At 38.9% G+C, this 26,620-nt stretch overlaps 1 protein-coding gene across 4 annotated transcripts; it reads right to left on the reverse strand.

Annotated features, from left to right (window-relative positions):
* Positions 1-224: 224 nt before the first annotated feature.
* UBA3 (ubiquitin like modifier activating enzyme 3) lies at positions 225-25,468 on the reverse strand. 4 transcript variants are annotated; one of them, XR_007774963.1, is made up of 19 exons: positions 25,373-25,468; positions 25,218-25,259; positions 22,044-22,164; positions 20,144-20,224; positions 17,585-17,667; positions 15,831-15,911; positions 13,934-13,977; positions 13,581-13,645; positions 6,794-6,949; positions 6,573-6,675; positions 4,830-4,943; positions 4,499-4,552; positions 3,976-4,012; positions 3,820-3,901; positions 2,439-2,539; positions 2,241-2,304; positions 2,096-2,150; positions 339-1,126; positions 225-307 (listed from the first exon to the last, which is right to left on the reverse strand). XR_007774963.1 is itself a non-coding variant. In XM_050957481.1 (18 exons), the coding sequence occupies exons 1-18, from the start codon at positions 25,390-25,392 to the stop codon at positions 1,038-1,040; spliced, it is 1,392 nt and encodes a 463-aa protein (XP_050813438.1). In that variant the 5' UTR covers positions 25,393-25,468; the 3' UTR covers positions 280-1,037. The 4 variants fall into 4 exon arrangements, 3 of the variants coding, with proteins under 3 accessions (XP_050813438.1, XP_050813439.1, XP_050813440.1); XM_050957481.1 differs by having other exon boundaries at positions 280-1,126; XM_050957482.1 differs by lacking the exon at positions 25,218-25,259 and having other exon boundaries at positions 280-1,126; positions 25,373-25,467.
* Between the last annotated feature and the right edge of the window lie 1,152 nt (positions 25,469-26,620).

Genomic DNA, 26,620 nt, shown 5'->3' on the forward strand with positions numbered 1-26,620 from the left:
TGTGTATGGTCTTCAAGTTCTTTCTACTTATACATCTCTAAAAGCTGGGATGGGAGATTTAAGAAGAGAAAGGGAGGTATGTACCAAATAAAACAGATTTCAGATCCACTTGAGTTAATTTGTGCACAAATGACTCTCTCTCACACCTTTTGTACCTGTTATGGTAACAGAAACAGCTCTTTTAATTGACAAAGTGATACCATGTAATCTTATGTTTTTGTCTCTCTTTCTTCTGGTCACATATTGTCCTGAATTCCCATTGACATACTGCAGAACAAGTTATCTTTATATTTTTATTAATAAATACCTTGAGAGCATCAATGATAACCAAACATAACTCACCAATCCTGAACATCAGTGGGCTTCTGACTGAACTATTGTGCATAGTAACCGCTAATCTACTGCAAATATAAACATGAAAAATACTTTGTTTACATGCATAGATGTTCATTTAATTTAATTACACTGTCTTTCCATATTTTGTAAACAAAGTTAATTAACCCTCTGCAATACTTAATATCCGTTTAGCAGGTCAATAAAAATGAATATTAAATAAAGGAGGAAACATACAATGCTTATTTTACTCTACTGCCCGCAAGTTTTAATATAAGATTCAGCAAATGTATATGGGTTCTAAAATTTAATTTAAAATCATCATGGTCCTCCTTAAAGGATATTCTTTTGTAGATGTGGGTGTTCAAATGCAAGCAGAGAACAACTCCTTTGACCACCAAAAAATGTCCAAGTGTAGGAAGGAGTGTTGGCATTATTTTAACATCAACACATAAACCGAAAAAAATTACCACTGTACATCAAGTTCTGTACATTAATGAGTATTTATACAAATACCATCCACCAAATATTGGCTTCTAAGGACAGTTCTAAAATAAGAGTGATTCACCTGGGATAATCTAACTTCCAGCAAGGCTAGTACTTAAAAGGGACATTTTAGGTTACTCTGAACATCCACATAGAGCACATGTTTTACATGGTGTGCAGAATTCTCTCACTGTATGTGCAGATTAATGAGGCTTAAATTAAGTAGTAAAATGAAGCTTGAACAACATAGTCTGTGGTGTAGTTACATCAGCAACTGCAAGTTCCTGACCATCCACGAGCCCCAACTCTGAAATATGAAAAAAAAAAAAAAGTTGTATGCAATAGATCTAGGCTTAATTTAAAAAAAAAAAAAAAAAAAAAAAAAAAAAAACACACCAGACCGAGTTACAGTTCTACAAAGGCTTAAACAAAACTATCAGAATTCAGTTATATGTAATTCATTAGCTATAACAACCTCACTGTTAATTCAACCAAGATGACTAGCAGAAGATATTTGTCAAGAACAAAGAAAAAGTAAGTTTCACAGCATCCTTTGCTGACTCAAATATTTTTTTCTAATGACATCTACCCAAATAATGAATGCTGTCAAAGGAGTTAGTGCTCATCCCCAAAATAATTTTAAGGACATGGCTGACTGTATGAAAAGGAGTTAACCATATTCTACTGCAGGAAATAGTGAGTGAGGAGATGGGTTATAACCCTCTTATAGGTATATAGTATCAGTGTTTGTGAATTAGAAGAGAATAGAAAATGAAGAGCAGCGTAACAGGAAGAGTGGAGGGAATGTAACGAGAGGAGGTAACTGAGAAAAATTCTCTACTCCCTCCGTCTTCTGCAATTTGGTTTTTCTTTCCATAGAAGCAGATAGCAAACTGCTCTGAAAATCCTGTTCTGTAGTAGGTAATCCCTACAGTTCCTCCTCCAAAAAAATCCCAGTTAGGGGAGAGGAATGGGGAATAATAATCCCAGATACAAATAAATCCATTTGTTTTATGACAATCCAGCAATCTACATATTTGCACATATCTTAAAATGACTTCATCAGATACAAACCTAGTTCTCTAAAATTAGTCACATACTCATTTTATAGAATTTATATATAATTTAAAGATTTGTTGCTTCAAATGCTCCTATTATTGCAAAATGTGCAATACGTTCTGCAGAGGCATTAAACAAAACAGCACTAAAACTGAGTAATCATCTCTCTGATTTATATGTATGTCTTGATATTCTGTGTGACTCAATTAGGCAGTACCTTTCAGTGTCTTAGAAAGATTTGGCCTTGTTCGTTCTTCAATTGAAGCTACTGTCTGTAAAATAAAACATGTTTTTAAATTAAACCAAGCCAAACTTAAATGAAAAATAAGTTAACTAAGCAAAAACAAACAGGTACTGATTACCTGTAAATAGAGTGTTTTATTCCCCCCATACACAGTTGCTGTGATTGCTGGAGATTTCATTTGCCTGTATGAAAAACATGAAAGTAAAATATGAGAGCTATCAGGATAAAATGCAGTTTGAAAAATCAAATTTTAACATGCTGCAAACTTCAAATTTCTAAAAACTAATCAAAGAAATCAGAATAGTTGAACACATACAATGAAGCATTATTTGTCAAATAATCCAAGACCTCCTGCAGTTTTGCTGATGAAGGGAACTCTATATTTTGAGGGAGTTGGCTGCAGGCGGGACAATTCTCCTACCAAAAAAAAAAAAAAAAAAAAAAAAAAAAAGTGTAATAATCAAACTTATACTAATAGACTTTTTCAAATATACTTATATCAGTACCAGTAATGATTCAAAATGTATATCTTCTCTATTACAATTATTTGCAAAATTTATAAACGCGTGGATCTAGCAAAATTAATACTTCTGTGAAGATTAAGTACCCAATCCAATGCTCTGTGAAGTCAATGGGAACCTTTTCATCAACTTCAAAGGGCTTTGAATCAGATTGTTAGTCACTAATGTACAACAATATATATATCAAAAGGTACAGTCAGTCTGTATTCTGTTTGGTTTAAAGTTTAGGGTTAATCCTGTATGTTACTGAATGAACTATGTTGTCCTAACCTCTTAATGCCAACAGTTGCTGTTGTGTCCTTAAGGCTATGTACTTTGTTCTGTGAATTATGATTCTTGATGTCAGAGGGTTAATATTTCCTTGATCCTGCTTTCCAGGCTCAGCTACTGTTTTCCTCCAGCTATATTAGCAAAAGCAATTGCCAGAGTTAGGGATTTAGTCACCTGGCTCACCTTTCTAGACAGGGATTGCTACTTTAAACACTGGATGCAGCAACATCGCTAACACAAATAGCTGGTGGAGAATCCTTCCTGCATGTGGAACTTCTTCCCCCAGTCATTGAAAAAATTTAGCCCAACATATATAAATATTTCTTAAATAAGGCATCAGTATTTAGTATTTATTTTATGATGGGCATTGGTAATTTGGTGTGTGACAGGTGGATCCCAGGCCTACTCCAACTATCAAATGCTTCTCTTTCTAATGCAGTTGTTGCCTGGCTGCTTGGCGCCAGCAAAGTAACATCTGGAGACCAATGGAAAGATTTTTTCCCCACAGTAACAGCACAGTGCCCAGGGTTGTCTAGTACACTTGCCGTATCCCAGACATCTGATGTACCCCCAGATCAGCAACAACTGACCTTAATTTATTCCCTTGGAAAGCTGAAGTCTAGCTGCTCTCTATGGATCTAGCACATCACTGCCTACGAGGCCAACCCTCCCCCAAAAAATATCCTGTATACTCATCAGGCTACTCCTCCATGGGAAAGAAGTCAGACATACTGTTACTTCTATTTTTAAATAGAACTTGGGAGATATTTCGATACTACAGTGGTGGGGACCAGACATTGAATTTTCAGTTCAGCAAATAAGTAAGTCGCTGCTATTGCAACAGGTGCTATAAAAATCAGGAAACAACCCAGCTAGCCCAAGAGGTTCTTCTGTAATAGGACTAACCTTTCTTTCAGCTTCAAATGTATATGTATATAATCCATCTACATCATTGAACACCAAGTAGTTATTAAGAGGAATGTATGCACTGCAATGAGAAATGTGTTAGTGTTTATACAAACAAGTTTGTTGAAAATATTTATATTAAAAACAACAAATTACCTTGTTGCTATTTTGAAAACTTCAGTGGCGCATACAGCTGGAAAAGAGAAAAAAAACAGTTGCTTTGTTCTCAATCTCAGAACATACACAACCACACAATCAAAATGCCTACAGATTGAAAGGTTTCTCAGAGTCTTAGCTGGTAGTACTACACACTAATATGTGGTGGACTCGGTACTCATCTGAGACAGTCTTGGAGATCTGCACAGTACTTTTTAATCTCTACATTTTTGAGGTGTCAGTGCAACCTCCAAAACTTTTGCTTACTCTCAAGTCACAGAAAGTACTCAGAATTATGCAAGATCATGTGTAGCTGCCATGTAGAGAAAATGGGATAATAAAAGGAAAAGTTAGCTAACTCGAAAACCCCTACACTACCCACTCTCACCCTCCAGTCTTCTACTGCTACCTCATGAAAAAGCTCACTACCCCTAATGGACGGGCAAAGTGAGGGAAACTTGTACTCAGATGCCTGGGAACCTTCTAATGAAAGCCAAAGATTTTCCTTTCAGCATTACTGTACCTGCAATGACTGCATTTGTAGAAGCGACAGCTGGAATGATCCGCTTAACAACCCCTACAAAGACAAGACATACAACATTAAGCCTTTTCCAAAAGTTTCCCCATATAAAGGGCTGTGTTACCCAAAATTTTGGTTGTTTTGACTGCAGCACATTATACCCTACATCACTTTACACACTTTCCTATATTGTGCATTTCTATAGCGCCTATCACTGTAGTATCTAAATGCTGTTGAAGTACCTTGGTATTTTTCTTGGTATTTATTGTTGCCATTTGCAAGAGGTTACTGTCCACACACACTCAATAAAATGTCAACTACTGCTCTTTCTTACCTTGAGTAAGTCTGTATGTAACACCCTTAATATTGAACTGTGATGCTCTTTCTAAAGATTGTTGGTAAATCCATTGTATATGATCAGGGTCATCTCCATCCAAAGGAACACTCTCTACAGGAAAATTAAAGATATACAGACAAGTTTATCTAAATTCATAATGACTCTTCAACATCTACTTTTTTTGTCTTAATCCACTAGTCTTGGTGAGAATTAGCACGGTTTTGGAGGTGGTGTTGGCAAAACAATTTAGATGTTAAAACTGATTTCCATACATTTTATGAGCACTGATGCATAACTTATAAAATCTGCAAGGTGATGACATTGATGGCCATGACAGGGTGCATAAGGGAGTCATGGGCAGGGAACTACATTGTGGGGTGGGAGGAGAATAGAACAGGGAAGGCTGGAGTGAACAGAAAGGGGAAAAACACCTATGTAGGAAGAGGGATCTGGTCTGGGGAGGATAAGGAATCCATTTACTGGCCTGGAGAGAAATCTCTCAATCCAGTCTATTCTATATGGCCAATTCTCGCCAAGGCATTGCCAGGAGACAGTGTATCTTGTTGTGGGGGCGGGGGGGACGGTGTACGTCTGGTAGTTACATTAGATTGCTTCTCAATGATGGGCATTACATGAAGATAAGATTGTCTGATTTTTGTTTATTCTGTGGATAGCGGCCAGGGGGCACAGTTAGTGTTAACTAAACTTAATTGCACATTTTCATACTCCCTAATATTAATTTTTAAGTAAAACTAACTTTAAATGTACAGTTTTGTTGCTGGAGGGGAAAAAAACCTGCATGTTCTAAAGAGTTGAGACCATATATATGTTTAAGGGTGATGTTAAGATTAGTAGACCAAATATTAGAACTATTTTTTTCCTTAAATAATTACATGGAATTTGCAAGATTTGCATCTCTCTTCAAAGCCCCTGAAAGTCTCAATACTTTTTTTTTCCCCCCAAGAAGTATGCAAATATCAGCAATCATAATCAAACATAGCAGCAACGTTATAGGTCTACACAAGGGAAACAAAAGTTCAGCAAAAATATTTAAGCTTTCAAGGATTTATTATGAATGGTAAATAAGAGCCTGTTTTAAAAATTATGAGATACTCTTAACTGTGATATAGTATTAAACTCATTAAAATAATCTAAATAACCATTCAAAGTCAGTAAACCACTGTCACAAACTAAGTTTACTATTACTGTAATAAGCAGTGAAAACCATAACAAGCTACCATAACATGAATCAGTACTGTATCAATTATTCAGCATAATAAAAGGGCCTCTCTCAATGGAACCATTCACACAACAGACAAATTCAGTCTGAAATTATACATCTGTATATTTCTATATTAGCAATAGACAGTTTCATTACTGGTTTCTAACAATCACATCTGTTCTTTTTTCTGCTGATGACAGTTGTGGATTAGTAAAAAAGAGAATAAGCAATGTATGATGAACAAGAGATCAATAACTGTTTATTCAACATGGTCAATCTATTGTTTTCTTTCTAATGCAGTTGTAAAATATTTGCTTCAGGCTGTAAACTGACATGTAGGATTTTAACCCAAGAGTGAAGTTTGGCCAGTGGTTGTTGATAAGATAAAGTGCAAAATTAAAACAAAATGTTTAGTGAATGAAAGTATGATTTTACTTTGCAGCAAGTGTTTTGATTATTTAAAAGTCACATTAGTTCATTGACTAAAAAAATAAAATAAAATGCAGTGTACTGATTACCTCCAAAAGGATGTTCCTTGGGCCACTGCAATATCCTGACATATTCAATACAATGTTCCGGCAGCCTGGGCATAGATGCAATAGTACACATGGGAAAATTGATCTGATGAGGAAACATAAAATGATTTAATATATATTCTGTGAGGGAGAGGAGATGAAGAAGAATGGAGAAGTGGCAGAAATGGAATACACAGGGAAAAAAAATCTATGATTTTAGTTACCTGAGGCGGATAAAGTTCAAGTGTGCATTCAATACAAGCTGTCATTCCAGGAATAATCACACGAGCGTTTCCTTTAAAACCTTCTGTTCCTCCATCTATCAAAGGTATGATGGAACTTGGATCTAACATGCCATCTTCATAGTTTAAAAATGACATCTGTTAAAATTACAAGTTTGTACAAGTTGCATAAAAAATTATACCAGATCCAAAAAGTTCCTTTGAAATCATCTATTACTTAAAGATATAACACAATGTGGCATGCTAAGAAATATTCAGTATTGTAATTATAATAATCTATACATCCTCCCACTTTCATATTTGTTATTAGATATATAAGACTTAAATCTCAAATTCATTTCTCTTAGAATGTTGTTCCTACAGTCAAGTAGAACGGCAATGTTGTTCAACCTGCAGAAATTTAAAAAAAATACACCCACCATTATGTCTGACCAAAATACAAACTAGCCTGTTATTTATGCTTAGATATAAATATGTCATATGTACTGTATACTGTACAGACATCAAGGGAATATACAGACCAAGATTCCTTATAAGTCCCATCAACTGTATTATGCCTAAATATTTAGCACTTTACATCTGCAAGGTGCAATAAAACATTAGCCAGCCTACCCTCTCAAAACATATGCGGAGGTAGGTACATAACCTATCACCCTATCATACAGATGAGGAAACCGTCATAGAAAGCTTACATATGGTAGGTGACTGAGCCATTTTAAGATTAAACATAACAGCCAAGCATTTCTAGTATTATTTGTTTCTGAGACAGTTCACTGTTTGTTCACAATTCAATCTGATTTGATTAAGTAGGTATAGGATGCCCACACACTGAATTCTCTCCATTACTGTCAAGATCCATAGAATCACAGGCCTTTTTAAGCAAGTGCTGTTTAATAAAGAAGATGGCTATAACTAGGAGCACAAACAGGCTTTCACCTACAACAGTTCCAGTTTTGTCACCTTTGTTTACAAGGAACCACACTCTGCTCAGAAGTCTATATTGCAGACATCTAGAAGGATACACTGCAAATTCACATAATGCAATTTTATCAGTTGACTAGTTGTTGCTCAGCTCCCTATTTTCCAACTCCTCACAAGCCAAACATCCATCAACAGTACAATGTCCAGCATCTATTCAAGGATCCTGCTGAAGCCGTGAAGTACATGCAAGGATCACATATGTAAACTTGGTATCCTCTCAGATTACATGGACATTTTCAGGAGTGTTATTCATAATGCTATATTACAATCTGCTGCTGGAAAAATCAGTTTCAGACATTTGAGCAAGAACCCTTGGCTTTCTCAGGACGTTGCATCCTCATTCATGCCTAGCTCAGATTGCTGCCATCTTTTATTGATCGAGAAATATTTTTGGACCATGACATGTCCAATCACTTGTGAAACAGGGTTGTGCAGGAAACCAGCGATGAAGAACAGTGGCTAGAACACCTCTAATGAAGGAGACGTGTGTGTGAGTGTCTTTCTCTCAGGAGCTCATACCACCGCACAAGTTCCAATCCACTCACAGAGAAATCCATTTTCCTCATGGAAGCCGGCAACTGCGGGCAACCATTGCTCACTTGGACACGTGGGATTTGGAAAGCCCACAAAAGGGGGCCTGTGTGCTGAAGGTGTGTATCACAGAAGATAAGTTTTAATGGGGAATGTGATCAGCATAAATGTTCCCAAAATAATTTCTTAAGATAGCTTTCACTGACTGCATTAGAGCTATAGATGGCACCATTCTGTGCCCACTCAAGCAATGTAAGAGGATACTGACTGAAAAAAGCTACTGTCCTCATAGTAACACAAGCCCTGGTGGATCATACAAACATATTGTTCAGCATTAGGCTGGCCTGACAAAGTATGATTGAGCTAATTTTGAAGAATTCTAGACTGCTCTGGAATGTACAAAAATCCAATCTTTTTGCCCTACACCACAGACCATAATCGTGGCTAGCTTATGAAAGCTTACCATGATTACTACATAGTGACAGGTGTTACTTCAACTACTTGGTTCAGCAAAGCCAGAATGGCTGCAGCCTTAAGGCAAGATGGAAACACCTTCTGAAGAGAAATTACACTGCTACTGAGGCCACGTCCACACTACAGAGTAAAATCGAAATAAAATCGATTTTATAAAACAGATTTTATAAAATCGATTTTACGCGTCCACACTAGGGCACATTACTTCGGTGGTGTGTGTCCATGGTCCCAGGCTACCATCGATTTCCAGAGCAGTGCACTCTGGGTAGCTCAGTAAAAGAATGGGACCAATAACTTCGATTTCCGTCCACACTAATCCTAAATCGATGTAGTAATATCGATTTTAGGGTTACTCCTCTCGTTGAGCAGGAGTACAGAAATCGATTTTAAGACCCCTTAAAATCAATTTTAAGTGCCTTGTAGTGTGGACGGGTACAGCGTTAAATCGATTTAACGCTGTTTAAATCGATTTAACGCTGTAGTGTGGACCAGGCCTGATTAGGTCATCTGCTCACTTATTTTGCATTTATGAAAGCAAAAGGGAAATGTTCACTAGTGAGTGGATAGAGCAGGCAGATGCAGATTTGGCATTTCACCAGCCAGACCCGGATGCTTTGGTTAAGGATATCATATACGCTGCCAGTAAGCAACATGCTAATATTAGGGATGCCCTCTGTGAGTATTTTGCAAATGGGAATGACAGTGCTGCTAGTTATAATCACAGTCAATTTACTTCTTACACTAGTAAGAGTTATTCAATGCTTTTTGATGGTGAGCTTTATAGAGGATAACACCACTAAATCACTTGTACGTGAAACAAAATCATCTCACACAATATGTATTTTAAAACAGGTTTTATTCAACTATAAAAACTGAACAAGTGCAAGGGAAAAGACATCAATCATGTGTTTGCACAGTGTCCAAGGTCAGACATCACAACAGCAAATACGGGTGGGAAGAAGGAAGTGGGCAGGTAATAGACCTACAGATACTGATGCTGGAGATTGGCTGAGGTCTACGCTGTCACAGCTGTCCTGTTGGAAGGCAAGCCAGGAAGAGAGAAACTGAGAGTAGGCATTCCAGGGCAAGGGGAACACTCATGAAAGGATCAATGCTAGAAGGGCATCTGCTGGAACAAGCCTGGTGAGAGAGACAGTCAGGCTGAGAATGTTAGGCATTCATTTTTTTAAAAGGCTCACCCTATTCTGCATCATCTGCTACATTGCCATGGAATGTTACTCTATCTCCAGCCAGTTTATTTCCTTTTCATGTTCCATATAGTTTTGCAGTCTCTGATCCTTCTCCTACACTGTCAGATTTCTGCACTCTAAGCTGTTCTCAATAAACAGCTAAATTTGTCAAGCTCACTTCTTCTGTTATCTCCTCTTCTTGGGCTCCAGCAATCAGGCTCCTTCTGTAACTCAGGGAAGCTATCAATCCTTGATCTCTTCTTATGAAGGTTGTTGAACTGATCTTAACATTACACTCCTTTGTTCTTGCTAATGTATGCTGTCTCCTCCCCCTTCTAATAGCAACTTTTGAAAAAGAAATGAAAAGCAGCAGGGTTAACAGGGATATTTAATTTCTCTTAATCTGTCTCACTTGCAGCTGTCCACCACTAACAGGGAGAACTAAAATTTGAAATAAGCGTCCTTATTGCAAGAATAGAGGTAACTTTGCCACTTTTGTGAGAATAAGGGGGTGTTCAGTTTAGCATAAGGTCTTACACACATTTACTGTTAAATATGCTGGTGAACACTGTAGTTCTGTAGATTCTGAAATCAAAGGCCCTAGGTTACCTCAATACAATTTGTATTTGTTTTTCAAGTTATCTGTGCCGAGACCCTGGTTTAGGGAGGGGTCATGAAAGGCTAGTTTGCTAACAACCTCATTGCTGAGCTGCAGGAGCGAACAACCAAGCATTTCACTACTCTAACACCCAGAGATTGGGAAAAAAAAACTGTAGCTAAGATAAACTGTTATCAGCACTAGTTACATGATCTGGTCCTATTGAACAGAGATTTGACTGATCCACTCAGGTCACTGATGTCTACTAGCTACAAAGTACAGTAAGTGGATTTGGCTTTAATACCATCAATGGGTATTTGAAACTTTTACGTTTTAATATCTTTTTCATGCTGCGTTAGTGCTATTATATGGGGCACAGTACTCAGTGGGAAGCATGGGGTCACTGGAATTTCTATGCTTAAAGGTGGCCAATCTGACAACATAAGATGGAGTTGTTGTAGCCATGTTGGTCCCAGGATATTAGAGAGACAAGGCAGGTGAGGTAATATCTTATTAAACCAAATTCTTGGTCCAATAAAAGATATTACTTCAACCAACTTGTTTCTCTACCAGCAGAAAGAAAGGCAGGCTCTGGCTATGAGAATGATGGTGGGGGAGGGAACTGTGAAGAGTAGCATGCACCATCACATTGGGGGGGGGGGGAAGAAGGGAAGAAAAATATTGATCGTTTGGCCAAACAGCACTCATAGGAGGGGCTGAATACTCTGCTCACTTGCTCCCCATGGCTGTGGAAAGAGTGAAGACTTCCAGCCCTAATGGCCGCAGCATCCGTCTGCACAACAGCAATGAACTTCTAACATATGGACCTCATTTCTCTCAATTCAAGCATACAGTTAAGTTATAAATAAACACTACACCTTACCTGGAGAGTCTGCTCCTTCCTCTATTCCAACAGTTAGCTGTGATCTACAACAGCAGATCCATAAAGTCCAGGTTCATGACCTGCCAGTCCAATTTCTGCTTATCAATTCACTTCTCCTGCCCAACCAGGATGCCTCTCTGTTGTTCAATGACATGGGAGGCTCAGTGAATGCCTTGACCCAAGACTACGTTTTTAACGTGTTGTAGATGGGGAAAGGTTTGCCTTCCTTCCATAGACATTCGTGTGTTGTTCTGGATCCAAATGAACCACACTTTCACGCTCTTAATTTTATCCCAGTACTGCTTTGCATTATGCCTTATTCCAAGCTTGACCAGATGCTGTGACATGTGGCATAAACAAAAGTGCCCTGGAATGAGAATCAGCTCAGAATGGATCCCCTCATCACTCCAGATACTGAGAACAGCCCTAACACATTTGGCTCAGTCACACAATCATAGGAAACTGGTGCTGAAAGACTTTCCAAACCAAATGCAGAAGCTAGCACAAGAACACAGTGATTGCACAGAAGTGAATGATTACAAAATTCATGTTTTGTTATGGCAGGTGAATGAAGAACACTATATACAAGTATAAAACTTCATGTAGGATTGCCATGGTATGCACTGAGCATGGGACACAAATGCCAAGGAGTCCTTGTCTAGAGAATGAGCAAGAGCACTGTGGAATTGTGTTGGGAAGACTGATTAACTAGTGCAGGTGTAAACATCTCAGGTTTACACATGCAATGAAATGGTGCTGTTAAAGGCTCATATAATGCACTGGAGATGGTGCTATTAGCCTCATACTGGGATAGGTTGCTAAATTCTAAGAGGTGTGGCTGCAGACACACTGTTATACATTTGCCAACTGCCATAATTTGTTCTGAGGTCTGGAGAGGTTAAGTGAGTTATCAAAATGTTACACAGCAAGTCAGTGGTAGAGGCAGGACTGAAATTTAGGAAACCTTGGTTCCCAGTCCCATGCTCAAGTCCACTAGACCTTGCTGCCTCCTGTCAGAGTATTATCTTAACTCAAAAGAGTCCCATATTAACAAAGAATTAGCTTTTTGGGACCAAATCCTGCTTGCTGTACACAACTGTGATAAGTTGTGTTTACAAAGAGCAGGAAGTGCCCTTAGTGTATTATTTTTACCTGGTACCACTAAAATGGCATTGGAAAAAATCACAGTTGTCTCACTCGTACTATTAAGTGCATAGTCCCCAAAATAAAGTGTCAGAAGGTTTTGCTGTTGTTTTTTTAAAGAATTTAAGAAGAAGATCCAAAGTAATACAAGATAAATATAAAAAGCTCACAGGAGCAAGAAAATTCAAAGAAATAGTGACATCTCTATCTTTAATTCATCCCAAGTCAATGAATAAACACTAACAGCAAGGAATAAAGTGGCGAGTAGTAACGGAAAAACAGTTTAACCTGAATTCCCTTATTTATATCAGTTTAAAATTAGATCCTGCTTTTATTTGTTTTGAAGTGAATGTAACACTCACTAAAAGTGTTGGATTGACAGCCTGGAAGACAGAACTCTGTTTATTCACAGAACACATTAGCACAGGCAACAGGAAGGCAAACTTCTCCATGCTGCCTGTCACTGTATCTCAACTCTGGCCCAGTTCTAGGTGTGAAAAGAGAGAGTTAAGTCTCCATGCTCTTTTAACCCTTGGCCTTTCAGAACGCAAAAAACAGGGCCAAACTAGTGCCAATTATACTGGCGGATTTTGTGATGCAAACAGCTGTCCAGCAGGAACTGGAACTCATTACATATAAGCCACTGAAGAAAAAAGGATGAGCTGGCTTCAGTGGCATTAAAATCCATTTATAGTTTACATGTAAACTGACATTTTTCACAAAAATGTAATTGAGTGGTATACACATTTCATCACGATTCACAAGGAGTTGGAGGTTTAACGTCATCAAAATGAAAATATACTCAAATATGAAATATAATGGAAAATGTATGTCTTCACCATTATCACAATTCTATCTTAACACCCTTTGTTCCATACTACTGCTATTTTGCATAAAGCTGTTTAAATTTAGCTATCTATACTCAAATGATAATGATTAACTTTAGAAAGATTAAAATAAAGTCTTTACCAGCATGCCATTTATCCATCTTCTTGCAATTATAGAGTCCAGACCACATACAATAATATGAAATTCTAGAAGAAAAAATTTTATTTAAAATTTCAGTGTGTTTTCCTTTAAATCATCAATATATTTTATTCACACAAAGGGAATGAAGTTAACTTAGCTGTGCTATGTAGTTTACAAGAAAGTTTCACTTTAACAATTCTGGCTTTAAGTGAATAGTATTTTCTGCTCACTCGAAACAAACAATAAAAAGTGAACACCTCTACTGACTTAACCAAAAAACGGCAACCATCAACAACTACAGTGCTTTCCCAAAGCACAACTGGAGAATTTGTATAATTGCAAATGCTACTTACGCCGATAGAAAGTTTCATCCATATCCTGAATTTTTTTAAAATGTCTGAATGTATATGCAGTAAAGGAATTATATTATGGTAATTAGTACTTTTATAGTATTATAACCAAATATAGGTTAAACACAAAATCAGAAGACCTAATGATCTATCATTATCACTTTATATCAGATGTGGGCAAACTACAGCCCGCGGGCCGGCTACTCATCCCACAGCTCCCAGCCGGGGAACCTAATCCCTGGCCCCTCCCCTGCAGCCACACCGCCATGCGGGCCACACTCTGGCCCGCCACTCCTGCTGTCGTAGCTGCGAGCTCCTGCTGCTGGTAAGGGGGCAGGGAGCAGGGGGTCCTGAGGCCAGTCAGGAAGGAGGGGGTGTTTGGATGGGGCGGAGGTTCTGGGAGGGCAGTCAAGGGATGGGGAACAGGGAGGGTTGGGAGTGAGAGTCCCAGGGGGCCTGTCGGGGGTAGGGATATGGATAGGGATCGGGAGGGAAGTCAGGGGACAGGAAGGGGAAGTTAGGGGTGAGGGGTCCGGGGGTCAGGGAACGAGGAGCAGAGGGCGGTTGGATAGGGGATAGGAGTCCTGGGGGAGGGGGGTCAGGCTACAAGGGGGGGTGGAGGTTCTGAGGGGTACAGTCAGGGGGCGGGAAGTGGGAGGGGGCAGGGGCCAGGCTGTTTGGGGAGGCACAGCCTTCCCTACCAGGCCCTCCATACAGTTGCGCAACCCCGATGTGACCTTCAGGCCAAAAAGTTTGCCCACCCCTGCTTTATATAGTACCCAATTAATATTTATATTAAAGTAGCGATCAGAAGCCTCACAATTCCTGGAAATTTTTGGACTGAAGTTAGGACCATAAAATCATCGGCAATGAAGACAATAGTAACACCTCTGGAGAGTGCTGTCTAGTCTCTTCACCCTCATATTCCTCTGAAGGTGATGATGAGCATGATCTGAGCTTAAATGCATAGGAGAGCTGTGAAAGAAAGGGAACCTGGAGCAGACCTCAGACAACAATGAGGTTGAATTGGGAGTCCTGGCACAGTAAGGGATACATGAAAAAGGGAGCAGGGGAGAATTCCCTGGTGAAAACCAAAGAAGAAAGATAAAAAGAGGAGGAGACAAGAGTCTGTACAAGACAAATCAGACCGGTGAATAAAACTGTGGCACACAGGGACACGCTGGACAGAGATGACATCACTTAAGGTCCATGAGTCAATGCTGGTGCAATGCTGGTCACGGTGCCAAGAGCAGTCGTAGTCTACAAAGGTCCACAACAACAAAGAAAAGACTCAACTACCTTAACTTGAATAATAAACATATTTGAGAAAACATTAAGCTTTCCAAAAAGGGGGCCGGTGGGAGTAACAATGGATTCTGCCAAGTTTCAGCTTGCTGCCTATTTAGATCAGAAGAAAATGAGTGGTGGGTAGAGGTGCGTCCCTTTACACACCCTGACCAGAATGCACAAGGATACAGTTAGGTGCTGGTGTAACAACACATATGGCTATCTATCTATAACTGGGTGGGCCCAGGAGGTTCCATGCTGATATAGCTTCTTTTACATTTTTCAAACATATTTCATTCTAGTTGATGAATAAGTTTGTATGTATCACAGATTCTTAGATAATGTTTTCACCCCTCAGCCACGAGGCCGAGAAGGGATGAAAAAACACCAATACATACACCAAAAACTACTTCTGTGCCCATGCACACTTGTTGTTCTAAAAGATAATGCCACAGTGGGAAAGAACCTAAGCCATCAGTCCAATTAGTAAGCTACTTTTTAAACAAATGAAAAGAAATGAAGTTAGATTCTTTAAAATTAAATAGCCTGATCACCTATAGCAATCTTAAAAACACAATTAACTTCAATGGCTATTACTTCTCTAAAAGGATACGGTACAACAGCACAATTAGGAATTCGGTTGTTTAGAAATTCTGCTGCAACCTCTGCTTTAGGTCGTCCAACATCTTTGGGTCTGCCAAAAAAAAAAGGGTGGGGGCTTTTAAAATTCTTATTCTAATAGCAAATCATTAACCTTTGAGAATTCACATCTTACAAATGATTTACACATGATGAAATATTACTGTAGGAGAATCCAACAACAGATCCTATTACGGCATATTTCTGTCATTTGTTAAATGGTTTTTACTTAAGCTTCAGATATGAGACTAAACACATTTAAAGATCTTCGTAACAGCTGCTGATACAAAATATTTGAGAAACTGGTGGATATTTTATTTTATTAGGAAGGAAAGTGTTACTTGTGAAGCTGATACTTGAATATGTATAAATTCTTCTATAGTATTACTTATTCCATTACCTTAGGCATCAGTGAATTAATTGATACTTATGTATTACTTGTTAACAGCTTTATTCTGTTTAATTAAAAAAGAAAAGTACCATACTTGTACCCAGTAGGAAACTCCTTTCTGTATGCTGTTTAACAATACATAATTTGATTTCTACTCTCAATTCGTCATATGCAACTCCCACCAAGAGCAACTGATGACAGAACTAACGAAATGTATTTCCCCCCCATAACTGGAGGGGTCTTAATGGGCCACTTCACCTTGAATGGTCCTTTGAAGAGTTCACTACCTATGCTAAACAATCTTGTTCCACCTTGTATTTAGCTATGGCAGTCTGAGTACATTTCCCTGACCTGAAGAAGACATCTGTGTAAGCTTTGAAAACTTGTCTCTCTCTCTCTCTCTCTCTCTCTCCAGAACTGACAAAACACATTAGGATAGCTTTTCTAAATATTTCAGAACCAAGATCTAACTTAATTTGTTTCATTTAATTTGCTCTAGACATTGATCAAGACTACAATATTTCAACCAGAACTTTGTTCAGCAAATTGTACAATTCATTTGAGAAGCTCACTGCAAGTCTCTAGGCACTATACGCATTAACGTTTTCTATATTTTCTACCATGCCAGCTATGGCCATAATTGATTAGATTTTATTTTATTTTTTAATCTTGGAAAGCCACCAGATTTCCTCATAGAAATTAGAGATGGCAGACTTCCCCAGCTAGGTGCTCCAGTCTCTCCCTCAACCAATTCAAGACTGTTTTCCACAGGACATGTTCTAGTAATTTACTTGTCTGCATAGAGGATGTTGGGATTTTCTTGATGGCACACTTCCAAACAATAACTTTTATACTTTTTAAATATTATTCAAAATTTATCTATGCCTGCAATAAGGTATTTAAGAAAGCATTCAAAATTGTCAATTGGCGAGATTAAGATGCTTGCTATAGAGGCTAATATTTACAATAATTATAATCTTGCATATATTAACCAACATCTTTTAAGAGATGAGGGACTCTAATCTCCACTCAATGTCTTGCATCTTTTGTAGCCATTGAAGCCTGTGAAAATTGAGTTCAACCTGGTTGTAAAACACTACCAAAATCAGAACAGTAAGAATTTTAGATTCACTTTGCATAGGTGCAATACACTACAAAAAGTGCGAGGCAGTACAGAATCAGGCTCCCGGCTTAGTTAAGAATGAGCATTCCCTTGATATGAAAAGTTAGTTAGCAATGTTGATGACATACTACTGGCCTAATCAGACACATAATCTAATACATATGCCTTTTGCTTAGAAATCTAAGAATATTTAAATGATGAAAATATCACTTACCGAAACAAAAATTGCCTATTCAGATTAGAAACATCTATAGTATCCATGTCAATAACATGGATTTGTCTAAAACCAGACAATGCCTGTGGAAACAAAGTAAGGCTTGTAAGAGGAAGTGAGATATTTATACCTCGTCAGTAAAACATTCCAACTACTAAAGGGTTCATAAAAAGCCAGCATTTGAAGGAATCTATAAATGTGTTCAACTCCATACCCAGATTGGCAAATGGACATAAACAACATGGAAGCTGTTGACTTTTTTCCCTGCAATAAACATTCTAGTGTTACACCAGGGGTCGGCAACCTTTCAGCAGTGGTGTGCCGAGTCTTCACTTATTCACTCTAATTTAAGGTTTCGTGTGCCGGTAATACATTTTAACATTTTTACAAGGTCTCTTTCTATAAGTCTATAATATATAATGCAACTATTGTTGTATGTAAAGTAAATAAGGTTTTTAAAATGTTCAAGAAGCTTAATTTAAAATTAAATTAAAATGCAGACCCCCTCCTACCTCCCCCAGACCGGTGGCCAGGACCCAGGCAATGTAAGAGCCACTAAAAATCAGCTCACATGTCGCCTTCGACATATGTTGCTTAACTCTGTGTTAGATTAACAAAAAAAGTGCAAGATGTCACAGATACAGCCTTAGTACTACAGAATACACTGGCTATGTCTACACTAGCACTTTTGTCAGTCTGGGGTGAAAAAAAACATACCCCTGACCAACATAAGTTTTACTGACAGAAGCACCAACATAGCTACCACCACTCAAGTTTAATGATGCTGACAGTAGAGCTGTCTCCCATAGGCACAGAGCAGTTACATGGGAGACCGCTGCAGCTGCGCTGCTATAAGATACAACTGTGCCGCTGTAAGGTCTCTAGTGTAGACATAGCCTAATACTTCACGTTTTAGGGACAGTTCACTTTAAAATTGATTTTGCACGAGTACTATGAGAAAGTATCTGAAATATTAAGTGTTGCAATGCTTATGTGATAAGTCACAGGACATTATAATGCATAGTACATGTATTTTATGTAAGTAATAAATTTGAATTTAAGTGCAGTCATTTTCTGGTTAAAATACCAGTTTTTGTAATAAGTATTTGGAAAAACTGGGTTAAATACAGTAGAAATGGTCAAAAAACATTTTGAATTTAGAACCTATTAAGATGAAGGAGACAGTCACACTTAGTGTTGTTTTGTTTTAGCCCATCTGACTGCAGTACAAGGAAGATGGTAATATGCTGATTTACAGTGTGAATGGTACCTGCACAACCACAGGGGACAGATTTTTTTAAATAAGGTCAGACTTTGAAAAAAAGTAAACTCTGCAGAACTATCTTAATCTACTTATCCCTTACCTACATGGTTCTAAAATGTTCAGGCAGAAAATTAAAAGTATTTACAATTTCAATGGCGTTAACAACCATTTCTGAGTTAAGATAAATGCAGATGGGGGCTTTCCATGTCTCTGCTCAAATCACAGCTGACAATAACCATGAAGAACTTATAGTCAATACTGAAGTACAACCAGCAGTGCAAAATAACCTCATTATTTGACACAACTCAGCAGGCTTAATCTCTCTGCCCAATCTTGTCGCTAGGCCAGTCCATCCTCAGTAACGACAAATGGTATTGAAGCACAAGAATGTCTACACAATTATTGTGGGGCTGATCCAATAGTTTAATGATAGTGCCCTGACACTAACACGCAGAAGACTTGTCTGAACTGCAGTAAAAAGAATTGAAATGCTACGGAGAAAAGCACACTGCCTCGAGGAAGAAAATGCCTTGTGTTATTGAACAGTGACCCTCCTGCCATAGTTATGGGTTCCAAGAAGATTTCAGTTCGGTCCCATAAACCAGCAAGGATACTGGCTGCAACATGGCCTCTCAAAAATGAGCAACTATCAAGCAGAACAGGTAAAATCTGAAGAATCTGATGAAGAACCTTGTCCTCCAATTTCTTAAAGGAATAATATTCAATATTTTCACACATATGAAACATTTATTATTTGATATTCAAAAATGAACACCATATTATATGTTTTAACTCTAATAATGCTGTATTCAAAGCAGTAATTAAACAGAAATCAAAATCTATTTTTTTAAAGTAAAAGCATGTGTTCATAGGCAGCAGTAGCAAGTGAGAATTTAACATTAGATATCTGAGTGCTGCATGTTCATCTTGTTTCACTGGATGACGCTCAGTTGTCACTTTAAGTTCATCCAAAAGTCTAAAGAAAATTAAGTTAGATTTTAAATTGAATCATCAGTATTTATTTAACATACTTAGACTGCGTTTTATATCAGCTGACTATTTCACTTGCTACAGTGAATTTGATTTGAGATTAACTTGAAACTATAGCTCCTCTTCTGATCCATGAAAGAGGCTTTTCAGAGCAAAGAAACTGGCAGGACAACACGTAAGCTACCATCTTGCAAACATTTACACAAGAATGATATGATAGAGAACAAAAACAATCGAAGTGAATTAATAATCTCCCGAGGAAGGGAGTAGGATTCCAAGAAAAAGATGAAAATCAGAGTAATTACCAGATTTTTCAGGAGTTCACATCCTAATCCTCCTGCTCCAATAACTAGAACTTTACATGTGTTTAACAAAAAGTCGAGAGGCTGTAAAGAATGAAAAATGATATTAATAAGTTGAACAGGAGAAAACTAAGATTTCCCCATTGCATCACAAAACGTATGATTAACTTACAACTTCTAAGCACCTAATGAACTTTTATTTGATCTTAGACTTTACCAGTTGTTCGGTCCACACATTTCTTATACTTTGACTAACTTTAGTAAAAGATGCCTGCTGATTTCAATATTTCCTTAATTTTTCCTATTTTATTTTGCTTGTGAAATAAGCAACTTGCCCGCCATCTTCCCTTTCACACACAAAATAACTTACTTCAAAATATTACGGTGCGTTTCTCCCACTGAAAAGGTTTGCTGCCACACAATACAAAATGAAAGTAAACCCAGAGACAGAAAATATTGCTGGCCTAAAAGGTGGTGAAATACTTGCAGCATTGGATAATTGCTCTCTGTGGACTATTCCACCAGATAGTTATCTTGAACTGGAAACTGATGGAACAGTACACTAAAACTAAAAAGAAATAAAACAAATATTCTTGATAACAAACAAGAATAAATAAATGAAATGCACTGAAAAAAGGAGAGAGAAAAACAAAAATAAACGAAAAACAAAAAGCCACTTAAGTTTTTGTTTTGTTTTTAACATAAAGCCGAAGTGCATTTAAAATATAGATGACAAAAGCATAGGCTAAGAATCCAGAATAAAAATGGAAAGTAGGAAAAGGAAGAAAGAAGGTAAGAATTTTTATAAAGTGAAAAATCAATGTAGGAGAAGAATGAGAAATCATCAGGTGAAAAGGAACTAGGAAACTGTTCATAAAGAAAAAAAGTAGGAGGGATACAGAGAGCAGGGAACAAAAAGTAGTGGGCAAAAAGCAAAATAAATCAAAGGATTCGCTAATTTTGGTATTTACTTTTTAACTTTTTTGTAATTGCCAAGGCTACCTTATACATATCAGAATTGATATGAGTGTGACATAGTAACAGTTCAAATAGTTATCTCACTTTCAAATATTATGGATTTTTGCTCATTCCCATTAAAAACATCCTCTCTTCCCAATACAGTAGAACCTCAGGAATTCCAAACACCAGAGTTATGAACTGACTAGAACCATACATCTCATTTGGATCTGGAAGTACACAATCAGGCAGCAGCAGAGACGATAAAAAAACAAAAAAAAAGCCTAAATAAGTACAGTACTGTGTTAAACGTAAACTACTAAAAAATAAAGGGAAACTAAATAAAAAGATTTGACAAGGTAATTAAACTGTTTCTGTGCCTATTTCATTTAAATTAAGATGGCTAAAAGCAGCCTTTTTCTTCTGAATTTTAAAGTTTCAAAACTGTATTAAGTCAATGTTCAGTTGTAAACGTTTGAAAGAATCATAACATTTTGTTCAGAATTACAAACGTTTCAGAGTTATGAAAAACCTTCATTTCCGGGGTGTTCGTAACTCCGAGGTTCTACTGTACCGTGACTACTTATGTTTAGCTTAATTCCTTGTTTATCTGGGAGATAATTCCTTACTGCACCCAAAATTATTTAAAACCAGTAGAAAGTTACTATTTTCCAGTTGGAATTTCAGGAAATAGTCCACTTGCACTGTACAATTTATGTACATATTACTATGAAAGCTTGTAGCTCACAACGAAGTGTAAAAATATAGAAGTTTATTTATGACACTGTACTTTATTCTAAAATCATACGATTCAATTGATTCACTTTAAACACACACATGCATTTTTAGTTTTCTTGCATTGCTGGATGGTACACCAATAAATGTGTTCAAACTAGTTTGCAATACAACACTACAAATATTTGTATTTAAAATAAATGTTTCTCACTTGAGTGCTTGGCTCGAAATCAGGGTGTGTAAATGGTCCAGATCGCTCGAGGAACTTCTTTACATGGTTCCAGCGACCTTCCCAGTCTCCAGTGTCCCCACACCCACCATCAACAGCCATTCTGCACAGAACATAGTAAATTCAGCTGCAAAAATCAGCAAAGAAAATGCCATACCTCTACAGCCTGTTTTCCATCAGTTGTGCTAAAAGAAAACCAAACTATGGTCTAATCCTGAACACATGTTCACATCTGTTAACTTTACTCCAGTTCTGGTTAACCACATGTGTAAACGTTTGCAGGACTGTGGCAGCTGGAGAGTATTTTCGAAACAGAGTAACTACACACCAAAGTCAAAGACAAATAGACACTTGAAAATAATCTGGCTAATTACCTACAATCAGCTAAAGGTGACCTGGAAAGAAAAAGTGAGTGCACTCTTTTGTTGTGTGTTTGTTTCTGATGTACAAAGAATGCCTGAAGGAGTTTTTTTCTCAGCTCTGTTCCTTAGAACTATCAGGAATGTCAATTCCTGTATTCCTTTTCTTTGTTGGACTTCTTAGATAAATCAGACAGGCATATGAGACGTTCTTAGCACTTAGCAGGGGTGGAGTGTTAATAGTTTTCCTTCCATGCATTTTAAACAGGCATTAACAAAAATGCCAACTGTCAGAATAAAAGTAATTTCTTCTCAAATAATGAGGTGCCACTTTCATTGCACCTATTTGACAGTTAAGCATAGGGTATTCCAGGGCAGACAATCTGAAATTCCAATATAAGTATTTTTTAAATTATTTGTATTGTTAATTTTCTTTTAAGCTTTAAGGAATTCTTTTACATCATAAAGCAAAAAGAGGCCATAACCCATTTTTCCTCCCTTTGCAGGTCACTTTTAGTAGTTCATAATTAAATTAATTTTAATTTTACATCTCAAAATATCTTGTTGGAATACTTCAGAACCAGCATACTCACTTCAATATTGCTCTTAAATTAAGATCACTTGTCTCTTTTAAATTAATCTATACACGGAACAAATAATCTTTCGCTGAAAGAACACATCTCCTATTTAAAAATTTAGTTCAACTCAGCCTCTATAATTCCTGTTCAGTGTTAGCAAAAGCTGCATAAATTAAAATAAAACCACCTTAAAACTGGATTTGTCTGAATATTTCACAAGCTGTCAATATTTTGACTATTTTTAGACAGTGGGCTGAAATCATTCCTGGGGGTAACTATCTAATTCTACAAAGTTATACCAGCAGCCAAGAGTCCTGTGGCACCTTACAGACTAACAGACGTATTGGAGCATGAGCTTTCGTGGGTGAATACCCACTTTGTCAGATGCACGTAGTGGAATTTCCACTACATGCATCCGACAAAATTCCTCTACATGCATCCGACAAAGTGGGTATTCACCCACGAAAGCTCATGCTCCAATACGTCTGTTAGTCTATAAGGTGCCACAGGACTCTTTGCTACTTTTACAGATCCAGACTAACACGGCTACCTCTCTGATACTTGAAGTTATACCAGTTACTAATTTATGAAGAGCTTAATGATAGGTACTACAGCACAAAAATCTCTTTTGTAATTGAAACTTGCTTCATTTTCTTCTGCAATATGTACAATTCACGTTCCCCTCTCTGACTCTTGGATCTACAGATCTTCCTGTTGTACATTGGTTCTTAGCGTGCACGACTACTAAAGAAATGCAAATCTCACAGATGTTTTTAACTCATTGTATCTGCATCACAAACATTAATCTGTATCCTATGTAGTGTAATTTTAAAGTTCTGCGGGAAATAAGTGTAGAGTTGTGCTTGGTGGCGTTAAGAACTGATTTTCAGTGCTGTTTACACAGAGTCTAAATGTATCCATTATCCAACTGTATTTTTTGGAGGGACTGGGGGTGGGGAGATGACTACATTTTTCTTAATTTACAGTTAACTGTATTCAGTAAGGTTTGGTTTTAAGTTAGACATTTTGGAGACCTGCTAAATCAGTTGTTTGAAGTAAGATTTTTTTGTTCATTTTTTAAATCTTCATTTTTACAGCACTATGGCATTAGTCAGTCTCTTTGTAATTAAATTTTTATTAAGGATCTTACAATATATTTCAATGAACTGCTTCAATTTCTCATTTTTAATTTTCAATGTCATTTTAATTGTCACTGTATCACAGTCCTTATGGTGTCCCAGGTCCCACACTCTTTCCTTCTCCCTCTCAGTTCCCAAAGCTCCATGCTTCTGAAGGGCCCTGTCATCAGCATGCATCCAATATGCCCAAGAACCTCTGTGACCCCATCCCAAACATACACATGCAATGCCTGTGAGCCTACCTCCCAGGCTAAGTAGCTAGGTCTGTTTTGTGATCTTTACGGAGAGGGTTGCAAGCAGAGGAAATGATACAGTTTGAGGGTCCCCACGTGTTATATCTTGGGGAGTGAGGGAAGATGCATAGAGTCTGGGGTTTTCATAAGCAAAGGCAGCTCTTCTGTAGCCTGGATCTTTAATTCTCAGCAGCCAAAACAGCCACCACCTCAGGCCTCTGCCCAGCAGCACAGCATCTCCCAGCACAGCCAAGCCATACTCATGCCAAGCTTCCAGCACCCCAAGCACCAGCCCCCTCTCCACAGGAAAGTCCTCTTCTCCAATCCATTACCCAAGTCCCTTAACACCCAGGAGCCCACGCTAAGCCATCCCATAGCTCCACCTCCTGTCAGCCTTCTTCGCACTGCCCCACCCCACAGCTCCCGTTCCCCCAACCCCACACCAGCCCATCCCATAGAAGCTAACTTGTGCCTGCAGCCCCCGCAGCCCTAGTTCACTACACCGGGCCCAGCAGGGTCCCAAAGCCCCAGTATCCAGATCCCGAAACCGTTCGATAACCCACCTGCCAGTAACTGCCCCACACTAACCCTCCTGCCCCCAGGCACCGCCCCCGCCAGGTCCGCCCTACCCGACCTCGCACTAACCGCCCCCCCCCCCCCAGCAACTTCCTCCGGCCCCACAGCTCCAGCCTCGCACTAACCGCCCGCCAGCCCATCGCCCCGGGCGGCCCCGCACTACCTCCCGGGCAGGCCTGACGCTAACCCAGCAGCCCGGCCCTGCGCTGCGCTGCGCTCCCCCCGAGGCCCCGTCACCGCTCTAGGCCCCGCAGCCCGGCCCCACACTAACCCATCCGCCAGCAGCTCCTCTATCCTCCTTCTTTTCTTCTCCCTAAAAGAGAGAGAATAAAAGAAGGGTCAGTCTCGCGCTACCGACCAGGGGGGAGGGAGCCCGGGGCCCACCGAGCCCCGAGGGGAGGGGGAACAACACACACAGCTACTTACGGCTCCTCACCATCCGCCATATTTCCCTCTGCTTCCCACAATGCCCCGCTGCCAAACCGCCGCGGCCCTGCGGGCCGAGCCGGCCAACGGCAGCGCCGCGCCTCTATGGGCGCAGTTCAGCTAGAGCGCCAAGAAGGGGGAAGGCCATAGAGAGCAGCTGGGAGGATAGAGCGCCCCACCCGACGTGCTCCGGAGAGGCTACGTGATGGAGGGAGGGAGTGCGCATGACACGTGGTTCCAAGACAGGACGAGCGTAGAACTGATCTCCATAGCAATAACGTAGGGAATGGACCCCCCCCAAGGGACTCCACAACCTTAATCTGCCCCATAGAACTCATCCCTCTAGCGACAGTGCAGGGTATAGTCCCCTATAGCTCACCACAGAGCCAGCAGCCAGGGCCAAAGTCCCTGCACATCTCACTTTATTGCCAAACTGTAGGGCACGGGCCTCCCAAAACATCCCTCCTCTGCAGAGTTCACTCCATAATACCAGGTGTAAGTCCTGTAAAATTCCCCTTCACACGTAGGTAGGTCTCTGATTTCCTAAAGCTGCTACTTATGTCCATAATGCATAGGAGGCCCTGTCACTCAGCCTTACACCCATAGGGCAGCATATAAGAGTCTATAACTCACTCCTACAGTCATAACAATGGAGAGCATAGGCTGATGAAAGCTGGAGCTTCCTCTGAAATTCATATGTGACTTTTCTATACAGCCTTGAGAGATCACCACCAAACTTGAGAGAGTCACCCTCCTGAGTCTCAACAGGGACTGAACAATCTGTGTTCACTGCACTTTGAACTACAGTCTCACAGAGCAAGAGACCAGATTTCAAAATGGCCTCTTGCTTATTGCAGAGAAATAATCATATAGCCATCGGTCCAGCACATCTCATTTATGTATTTTATATGTATTTTTGTTTTAGTTTTTGTCTTTTTTTTTTAATTAGGGGAAGTGTGAAGATGGTATCAATTATAGAAAAGCTGGTTTGGGCATGTGAAAAGAAGACTGGAAGAATATATGGGAAAGGGTATTAACTTAGAAGTGGGAGAGTAAGAGAAGTGTTGGAAAATAACTAGATGGATGGATGTCATACAAAAGGATCTGATTAACTTTGGAGTTTCTGAAGCACTGCTTCAAGACAGACTGGAATGAAGAAGGACTTGAAGAGCCAACCCCATACAGATGGCAACGAAGAGTCCTGTGGCACCTTATAGACTAACAGAAATATTGGAGCATGAGCTTTCG

Source organism: Gopherus flavomarginatus, chromosome 6, assembly GCF_025201925.1.
Source record: "Gopherus flavomarginatus isolate rGopFla2 chromosome 6, rGopFla2.mat.asm, whole genome shotgun sequence".
Taxonomy (NCBI): domain Eukaryota; kingdom Metazoa; phylum Chordata; order Testudines; family Testudinidae; genus Gopherus; species Gopherus flavomarginatus.